This window comes from Quercus lobata, chromosome 9 (assembly GCF_001633185.2).
Source record: "Quercus lobata isolate SW786 chromosome 9, ValleyOak3.0 Primary Assembly, whole genome shotgun sequence".
Classification (NCBI taxonomy): Eukaryota; Viridiplantae; Streptophyta; class Magnoliopsida; order Fagales; family Fagaceae; genus Quercus; species Quercus lobata.
Window position 1 is genome coordinate 38,975,223 of NC_044912.1, and position 10,881 is coordinate 38,986,103.

At 33.7% G+C, this 10,881-nt stretch overlaps 1 protein-coding gene across 1 annotated transcript; it reads left to right on the top strand.

Annotated features, from left to right (window-relative positions):
- Nucleotides 1-256: 256 nt before the first annotated feature.
- LOC115961714 (proteasome assembly chaperone 2-like) lies at nt 257-10,525 on the top strand. Its single transcript, XM_031080643.1, has 8 exons — nt 257-371; nt 4,028-4,140; nt 4,242-4,407; nt 4,522-4,580; nt 5,740-5,858; nt 6,738-6,972; nt 8,716-8,839; nt 10,260-10,525. The coding sequence occupies exons 1-8, from the start codon at nt 257-259 to the stop codon at nt 10,337-10,339; spliced, it is 1,011 nt and encodes a 336-aa protein (XP_030936503.1). The 3' UTR covers nt 10,340-10,525.
- Nucleotides 10,526-10,881: the final 356 nt, after the last annotated feature.

A 10,881-nucleotide genomic window follows, 5' to 3' on the forward strand; every position in this document is an offset into this window, starting at 1 on the left:
GTCATTGTCTTTCATCCCCTTGTTAGATTTAGGGAGACACGAGATGAGCCTGACAATATCAGATCGGGATTTGAGGTAAAATCCCGCCCCTTTTTGTTTGTGACACTCGTAAATGTGGACAACGTTGTGCCAAGTGAGCATCAAGCCCAAATGCTCGTTCAGAGCATCAATACTCCCTAGGATCCTAAAAAGGTTAGGTGCGCACTGGTGAGGGCATATCCTATGGTTGCGGAGATAGTCCCTTGTTATCCTACCTATGGGGAGGGTCATTCCCCCTTCCATGAAAGCTATCATAAAGATTATGACTTCTCCCTCTTCTCGGTTGGTTATTATTTCTTCTGGGGAACAGTACCGCAGGGCAACTTCCTGCGGTATGTGGTATTCTTGTTTAAAGGCTGCTATCTTGGTAGGACTGTTCACTAAATGCTTAAATCTACCCATTTCAAACAAATTAAAGGGGAAACACCGAAAGCGCTAACTGGAAAAATAAGAATTTGAGGGCCGAGGAGATTGGTTGAGGAGGAAAAGGGTTCGGAGAAATCAAAACTTACGCGAACTAAAGTGTGTGATGATCCTTGAAACCTTTAAAAAAACTCTTAAAGATTTCTAGGGAAACAGGTATGGTAAACTTAGCAATTTAACAAGTCTTGTGAATTTGAATGTTAAAGATCGCTAGAGAGCTTGAGAGTTTGTAAAGTAAAGAAGAAATGATCTCCTTCAAGGCTTTATATAGAAGACAAAAAATGAGTGGGAGTTATCCCGCTCAAACCCTGAGGAAAAATATATGCCGTTGGATTAATGCCTAACCGTTAGATGCAAGGGACATAACGCCGCCTGGAGCAATTAATGGCGCTTCGCGGATTCCGAAACATCAGTAGCAATTATGAAGTGCACAAAGCTATACTCCCACATGTGTAAGCTCTGGGATTTTGATATTTACAACCTTTAATTTTGAAACAAATCAAAACCCCACTTTTCCTCCTCGGATGCGAGGGAAAACTGGAATTTTGAGGGGCTATTGTAGGGATAAAGACCCAAATTCATATATTGGACCTTGGGCCTTATCTGGGAACGTGAACGTGTTCGAAGAGGGATAAGTAATTGATAAAGACCCCAGGTTTAAAGTTACATAGGGAAAGAACAGAAGGGGGATAGTCCGAGGAGGAACTCCTCCTCAGACATGATCAATACAAGTCAATTTTGTATTTCATCAATCTAGGTGACCTTTCAGGAAGCTTCCATGATAAGGATGAGCCTCATGCACTGACAGGAGTGATAAGAACTCAGGAATATCTAAAGGAAAAACTGTTACCACCGCATTAAATGCACTGCAGCTACTTTTCTGACCGCATTTATGTGGAGAAGATCCCTGAACAGTGTAATCTCAGCTACCACAACTCATTGAAAGCCAGAGAAGGTGTCTGATGGGACATATACTTAAATGAAGGCTTAGATGATCAACAAGTGTAGGATCAAGATGGTTGGAAGGGAACTATATAATGTAAAAGATCTCCCATGAGAGGGGGATTAAAAAAAGATAGAAAAGAACTATTGTAGCACTCAAAACTGCATTAGCACTCAGTTCTATTGATTAATATCATAACCTACCTCCTAGGACAACAATTTCATTCAGTCTTACATGTCTTACTTGCTTATTCATCTTTTAAATCCATACTAGCCGTTGTCAAATTCACAAAAGGCCTAGTTTTATCATCCACTCTTTACAAATTTATTGTACTAGACTCATTGTGCCTATAACCCATACATTTTCGGCTTGGGCTACAAATTGTGACCCTACAATACACATTTGCACAAAAAATGGTAAATATTGTACAAATTTTGTAAATGTGTACCAAATTTGCCCTTTTTTTGTGTCTAGAATATAAATTTACATTGTACAATGTATACATAGATATATTGTGAAAATGTTGTGACGCATATGTCAATTCCTTATGGGTTAAAATAAAATAAAATAAAATAATAAAATATCATACTGAGATCTAGTACAACTAAAAATGTCGTGACATTTTGTTGTTATTACAATAAATTCACAACTATTGAGGTGTAAGTTATAGGTCAAAATAAGATAATAAAATATAGGACTGGGATCCGTCATGGTTGAAAATAGAGGTATTGTGAAAACGTTGTAATATTTTGTTGTATTCATAAACTTTTTTTTTTTTTTTTTTTTTCGTTGGTTTAGTCAAATTTAGTAATCTATATATAAAAAGAGTAAACGGGAAAAGCTATCATAGCTTCGGTACAGTAGTTTTGACTTGTTCAATTTTTACTGTTTTGCGGGCCTTTTTTTTTTTTTTTGGTGAATGCGTAAAGCTGCAATAGATTTGCTATATTATTTTTGGTTTGTCCAATTCACATTGTTTTACATTATAATAAAATATTAACACAATAAATTGGCACAATATTTTCACAATTTTTGAGATGTTAATTCCTTATAATTCAAAATAAAATAATAAAATATCATACTAGAACCAACCACAACTAAAAATAAAAGTAATGTAAAAAAAGATGTGTACATTCACAATATTTTTTACAATACTTTCATAACAAATTATATGTAGTAATTTGTTTTTGGTTCTAATTTAAACTTAGTAATGAAATTAGTTTTTTGTCCATCGATAACAACCTATAACAACCTACTACTTATGATTTGTTATAAAAATATTATGGACATAGTTTTTTTTTTTTTTTTTTTTTGGTGAAAAGGTTAAAACATCTTGTTGTCGTCATAATATTTTCAAAATTGTTGAGTTGTCAATTTTTTACAAGTCAAAATAAAATATAACAAAATTATAAAGGTATTATGAAAATGTTGTGTCATTCTGTTGTGTTTTTAGAAATTTTTTGTGGGTTTAGTCAGATTTGTTGAGCAAAAATTTACTATTTCACATACAATTTCTTGGGTTGACTTTTTGTATTTGTTTTCTTTGCACACCATTTTAAGTAAAACTACATAGTTTTACACACAAAAACAAAAATAAAAACAAAAACAAAAACAAAAACTTGGGAAAAAAACACTTTTCATCCTTTATGTTTGTGGTAGTTTACAATTCCTCCTTCTTAAACTTTAAAATCAAGCAATTTTTCCCTTAATATTTTGGAAAAGAGCAAATATGTCATGTTATTATTCTCTCAATTAAACCCTAATGAAAGTTTATGATTCTTAAAATATTTTATTGTGTAATGTCTAAAATACTCACACTAAATTTTAACATCCCAAAAATTTTCTTCTAGTATTTTGAGTTTAGATGGTAATAATTATTGGAAAGTTAGAATGATGATATAAGGTTTTTTTATTTGTTATCTAAAGAATATTGATTTTGTAGGTTTAAATTTTTAAAACGTAAAATTTATCTATTGGAAAATTCGATAACACATGCCTTTTGTTATCCTTTTTTTTAATTTTTTTAGCAAAACTTAGTTGTTTATTGTTGGAAGATGATGATATTCGTTATAATTCTTAGAAGTTTTTAATGTGTGGATATATTGACTATAGCAAATAAGTACTAAAAACCTATTATAGTGAAATAGATATTTATATGTTAAATAACTCTCTTAACTTTGTGGTTGATCAAAATTCTTATACGAATGAGATTAACTTTTTATGACATAATTATCATAATTCTTATAATTAATGTCTCTTTTGATTAATGTAAATCTCTATGTATTTTAAAAATCAAATTATTTATATCTTTATTTTGTGATATAAATAAAATCTAAAATTAATCCTAATCACTATTTTTTCTTTTTTTTTTTCATGGCTAGCACGTGTCTTGCACGTGCTGTCCTGACTAGTTTTTAGTAAGAAATGTAATCGACTACAACCAAATCGGTAAGCAAAGCTCATTTTCTCAACCAAGAAAGAAAAAAAAAATTAAAAAAAATAAAATAAAAGGTCTCTCAAGGCCCATTAGGCCCAAGTTCAGCCCAACCCTGCGGCCCATAGTTTAACCCTGCTTGGGGCCGAAGCCCATATCTTCTTCTCCAAGTCCTGGAACTGATAAAGAGCCATTGCCCCCAATCCGAGTGACTGATTTTGCTCTGATAAGAAAAAAAAAATTGGAATTTGTTGTTGAAGAAGGCAAGAAACCTCATGGCCAGTGCTCCACTCTCCTTCTGGTGAGACATATATGCTTTATTTTTGGTCACCATGAATTTTGTTTTAAACTGTTTTTAAAGTTTTACTTATGAATTTTGTTGGGTTGAATATGTTAAAAAAGCCAGCTTTATCGATTGGGAATGTGGGGCAATTGGCAATGGATCTTATGGTATCGTCGACAAGAGCAGAAAGAATTGGGTTTTTCGATGACCCTTTTCTTCTTCCTTGTGTAGGAAACGATGCCTATGGTCCTCAACCTCAAGGCCAACTAGCTCTTCCTCTTGAAGGTCAGCTTTTTAAAACTAAAAAATATATATAATTTTCAGTACCCAGTAAGTTCCTATTACTTGCTTGTTATGTAACATTGTTGTTGTTTTTTTTTTTTTTTGGTTTTGTTTCAGCTTATGATTCCTCCTCTAATGCACTGACTCTTGTCCAACTGAGGTCCCCGGTTGTTAAGGTTGTCACTATTGCTTCTTTTTTTGAAATGTTTTGATGCTTTTAATGTTGAGGTTTATGATGATGTTACAAGTTTTTTATGGGATGTTTTAGATATGATGGCTGTGAGAAATGTTGTTTGGTTGTGTCAATGACAATAATTGATTGTGTGAGATTGTGATAAGAATGGGATTCCAACTTGAGTAAGCCAACACCAATATACTAATTAGTAATTACTAATACAACTGAGGTTTCTTGTTTTCAAATTTGTTTCTTTGCTTTGAGAAATTTTCCTGTCACTGGCCAATGACCTTTAGATCAAATGGTATTTTCTGGTGTTTTTAACGACATTCAGGGTTTGAATCCCCCCCCTCCCCCACTTAAAATTTATAAAAAAAAAGAAAAGAGAAAGTGACCTCTTGCTGATGTTGATACCTGTTGCTAAGAGTAAAACAGTCTTGTTACATGCTAGTGAGTCAATGTCATTTTGATATATTGTTGTGTTCATTGTTTGGGTCTGCTGTCAAATTTTTTAAAACTCTACTTAAAGACCTTTTGTAATATTGTTTCTTGAACAAGATGACTGCGGAAAAGACATGTTTCAGATTCAGGTGTTGGTGACCGATGACCTCTAGGTTAAATGGCATTTCCTAGTTAAAATGTGTATATATAAAAAAAAAAAAGGAGGAGTTGGTTATCCTACTTAGGAATCTACATGGTGAAAGTTTTGGGTGGTCAAGAAATTTCAGGGACTTTTTTTTTTTGGGCAACACTAAACAATTTGAATTCTTTAGGCATAGTGCTTGCCTTTTAAAAATAGTTAATGAACAACTAATGCTTTATTACTTGGATGTTTACAAATTGTAGGATAACTTTTGCTTACATAATGTTTGCTACCAAGAATTGTGGGAAGGTTATTGGTGGTTGGGTTGATGATGCTATGACTACTATGTTAGACTTCTTCATTAGTAATTCTTGCATCTAGGGCCACCTAATGCCTCTTAATATATAGCTTTACCTGTACAATGTCATCTTGATCGCTTTTTATGCGTATACTCTATGTGGAAAACAATTTTATCTTCTTCCTTGTTGCTTTTACTTGAATGTGCTCTTGGTGCTTCTATGTCCTTTATGATTCTACTAATTCTCAATTCTGAAGCACTAAATATCCATTCAAACAGGGGAAGATGGTTGAATTTGCTAAAAACTTGGCTGATTTTGCTGCTGCTACTGGAAAGAAACATGCCGTTGTGCTCTCTAGCTTAGATTTTGGGAGGTGTCGAAATATTGATATGTCAAGGTACAACTCAACTCATGCTATTTTTTTTTTTTTTCAAGTAAAACCAGTATGAAATCAATAATCATGCTATTGTTAAGTTCATGGTAATATTTGTAAGCTATGGGTTTCTCTACTGGATGAAAGTTGTGATTCAATCATCCCTGTGCCAAGGAAACTAACCTTTAACTCTTTGAAGTTGTAAGTACCAGGGATGGGATTTTTAGCTTTGACATAGGCACATAGAACCAGTTTAACGGGCTCAAATTTCAACTAACTATACTAGTGGCCTCCGCATCCCCTTGGAGAAAACTTATTATAAAAATAAAAACACTAGCAAGACTGGTGGTCTGAAGTCATTATCTCTGGAACTGTTAATATATGCAAAATGTTCAGTTCATACAGAATATGAGCACCTCTTGCTTGATCGCTCTCTCTCTCTCTCTCAACCATCTTATAGTCCTTGTCTTCTTCCTGAAAAATGTTTGCAGTTACCACTTTTCTTTCATTGTGGGGCCACTTTATTTTAGCAGAACTCCAGGCTTTCTGCTTTGCTGCAAGTCTCTTATTTAATTAAGGCCTTTAAAAGTTGACTTTCGTACATAAGATTTTGTAAATCACCTTGTCCAATAAAAAAACCGGTTCATGCAAGGGAGAGAATGTTGAATAAATAGTTTCTCATAATTTAAGAATTGATCAAGAAGCATGACATTGAAACATGAGTGAAACCCACATAAAAGAAATTTGCTTCTTTTCAATAAACATTATGAGCAATTCTTTCAAGAAGATTGACTTACGGTTGAACTCAGTTGTCTTGGTCATTGTGTAAGCAACCATCTGGACCCACTGTTTGCAGTTGCCTATGCCATTTTTTCAATTTTGATTTATCCTTTATCACATCAGTGGTTTGCAGACATACTACTTGTCTAGCACCAATTCTGATGGAACAGATGATTACTGCGAGCAAATTGGGTGGAAAAGACTGCAGGAATACAACCCTACTCAGAGATGTTGGAAATATCTCGGCACTTTAGCCGAAGGAAATGCCATGCAGGATAACAACCCTTTTGAAGATGAACTAGAAGAAGAAGATTACTACCCAAGCTTGCCTTTTGCTGCACTTTTTTCTTGTTTTAAGGTATTTTTTGTTCAAGTATGATTATGACAATTAAACATAAATTTCAAATTATATTTTTCGAAAAAGAAAAAAGAGCGGGTGTGGGGAAGGAGATTTGCATGTTATGCTTTATGGTCATTTATCGACACCAAACATTTTTTAACTGCTAGATACTTTATGGCTTATTTTAATAATTGAACCTTTCAAATTATTTATGACTTTATTAGTTTTTTTTTTTTTTTTTGGCTTTATTTTGTCGGTTTCCAAGTTCTGAGCTTCTTATGTGGAGTTACTTCTCCATACCATATATTCTATAAGGACACTCCTTGTATGATATTTCTGGGGATAGGTTATGACTGGCGTGATATCTGGGTTACATCTGTTTGTGTGTGTATGTGAGTATTATACTTGAAACAAGACCTTTGTCAACCACCAGTTTTTATTCCAATTTATTTCATGCTTAATTATATTAATTATATAACCTGTAGAATGCAAGGAAAAAAAAAACCTTCTCTACATTGTAAGCTTTGTCATCTGGCATCCAAGCACGCACACACGCACAGATGTGTAATACAGCCAGATATAGTCCTAAATTGCAGCCTATTCACTCTCTCTCTCTCTCTCTCTCTCTCTCTATAAGTTCTCTCCCCCCGTGGGGCAGCCTCCTGCACAGTAGATATGAGAAATAAAAATTAAATATTGTTAATCTGTACAGCTGCTGTACACACTCACATGTGAATGTGTCATACAGCAAAATATGGTCCATAAATTGCAGCCTATTCACACACACACATCTTAATACAGCAAGATATAGGCCATAAATTGCAGCGTATTCACTTTCATCCTCTCCCTCTCTCTTCTGAAAATACATATGAAAGAAAATAGAAATTAAACATTGTTAATCTGTATAGCAGCTGTCTGGTTTTTTCAAAGGCAAAAGGCGACCTTAAGGCGCCAGGGCCTTGTATCACCTGAGGCGTGAGGAGACAAAAAGGCGCTAGCCTGAGTAAAGCGAGGCGCCAAATTCTTAAAATATTTATTATACATATAGAACTTAAATCATATGTACCTAGTATATTAAAATATTATAATGAAGTGTTTTTCAATCTATTGCATGAAGAAATTAGGTCTATCAAATAATTTCAAATAGGATTAACATGGTTTAGACTGTATTAGTTATTCTAACAATAGGTTTTACAACAAGCTTCTATATAACAATAAGTTTTACAACAAATCTTTGTAAATTAAGTTAAATAACAATAGGTTTTGTAACATGCCTTTTTAAATTTTTGATAAGTAATAAAAATAATATTATAAAAAGAAGAATTGAGTCACCTGAGTATACAGGGAGTATACATCAGGGAAAAAGAAACAAATCAAGAGCGTAAAATACAAAAGTCAATAAACCCATGAACTGAAAGTAAATCATGAAAAGAAGAGAAAGAATGACAGCCTAACACTGCAACCCAGTCCAGCCTAACATGCCTTTTTAAATTAATAATCTAATAGTAGGTCTCACAACAAATTTCTATAAAAAAAAATTTTAAATTAAAAAAAAAATCCTGAGGCTCTCACCTTAGCAGCTTTTTCATGGCTTAAGGCAGTCGCCTTACTCACTTAGGCTCTAAAGGTGCCTTGCCTTAGAGCCTTTAAGGCGCCTTAGTGGCGCCTCTCCTCACTTGAGCACCTGGCTTGTCTTTGACTACAATGGATTTTGCTGACCAATGTGATTTTGATATACAAAGGTTTTGGTTTATTGATCAGGCCAAAGGTTTAAAAGTCACCTGCTTATTATGCTACTGCTCAGAAGGGGACAACATACAGGATGCTTTCCATTTGGCTGAGGCAGCATGCAAACTTCTGGGTCTTAGTCCCAGTAATTTCCACGGTATGTTTCCTCCACCTGTGATTGACAGTCTGATCAAAGTTGAAAATCTAATAATTTCCTCATATGCCACATGGCTATTGTCAAACTTTTGAAATCCCATTTCAAGCTTTCTTGTTGTCACTTGTCATTGTGATGCTCTCTATGTCACTGTCAGTTGTAAAGAATGTAGGGCGTATGTTATCCATCTTAGGGATGTTAGAACCAGCACATGCTCTAAAGCAACTTGAAGCTTGGGGCTGTTATCCATTAGGAGCAATTAATCTGCCACCTCCATTAATACCATTGATATTTCCAACCTTTTTTTTCTCTTAGTTTGTTTTTCCCCCTAAATCAGTTTCTTGGTAGGAAAACTTTTGCATAGCATAGCCTGACAATTCAAATTTCACGGTTTATGGAAGTTTAAGATTAGCACACAATCTTCTTTCCCCAAATATATACCATAGATTCTTTTCCACATCAAAATTTCATCTGTAAGCTGGAGCATGATTCCTATTAATTCATTTTATCTTTATGTTTTTCACTCCTTTTTTGAGGCTTTTGTTTTGTAAGAATACAATTTTTTTTTGAAAAAGAATTGGCTCCAAACATGTTTTGAGCTATCTTTTTCCAACTCACTATGTGGCAATTGAAGAGACCATTCATGTGTGTTGTGTAATTTTAGTCACACAACTTTATTAATGAGTCGTGCTCTTTAAATAATACACGTGGATACTCTATAATTAGTCACATAATGGGTTGAAAAAGATAGCTTCAAACATGTTTGGAGCCAAATTTTGTCCAAGTTTTTTTTCTGGTGAATTCTTGTTTTTTGGAAAAAAAGAAAAACAACAACAACAACTAACTTTCAGCTTTTTTTCAAAATATGCTAGCTTTTAGTTTTTTGTTACACTTTAGCATAAAAGTTACTAATGACTATATCTTTTGATAAACACTATGCAAATAATCTACTGGAAACTACATTATTCCCAAAATGGACAATCTTGAAATCCTTATAACAGCATTATACTCAAAGTTGTTTCTGACATATTGCCTTTATATTGTTTTACCAAACGATCTCCAGAAATGATTTCAAATGATTTCCTTATATTTGACTCTTTTATTTTTCATGGATATTAATTTATGCCTAGATTAAATAAGTCCATATTAAATTTTATTGTCTCAGTAACTTTATGACCAAAAGTTTGAATTAGATGATGAGCCATAAATAATCAGGCAGATGGATATTTTCTATGTAATTTGACATTCATCATTGGGAATTTTGTAATCCTGTGCCAGATTAATTATTTGATAGTTTGATTATTTAGAAAAACCCTTTTCTGGGGTGGTTGTTACAAACTTTTCCAAATTATATGACAATGGACTTTTTGGTAGTCAAGCAATCATACTAATTTGTGCTTTTTGTGCTATTGGCTTTGTTTAGGCAATGAGGGTAATGGATGGCTCATTCCATATTCGTGGAAGACAGTGTATGGACTACCCCCAGATATGTCTATCTTCTAGGCTGTATTGACCTGATATTGGATCTGCAAGAACAAGAGTACCCCTTGAATTCTCATTGTTGTTTCGTCAAAGGCTGCAAAAATCAAACAGTGATCCATTGTATCTTGCATATGTAAACGTTAGGTTCTTTTGTTTAGCAATGGATTAGTCAATATAGAATCAATGATTTGAATATCGTTTTCCATATGCTGGTGCATCACTTCTTTTCCGTTTTCTGTGTCTTCCTTTTTTTCCAAACAAAGTAGGAAAAAATCTACTGCATGTGACAGTTGAGATTCTTTAACCAACAAAGTAGAAAAACTAATGCATTATGCTTGTATAACGTTAAGACAATGGCGACACGACATTGCTTCATCATATGCATAGAAAACTTAATTTACCTGACCAACCCAATCCAATCCAACGTTTTACCAAATCACGTGAAACTAAAAGTTGAGATTTTATTTCCAACAAAGTAGAAAAACCAATGCATTATGCATGTGAAAGTTGAGACAATGACGACGTTGCTTTGTAATATAACTTTGCATGGAACTTGATTTACC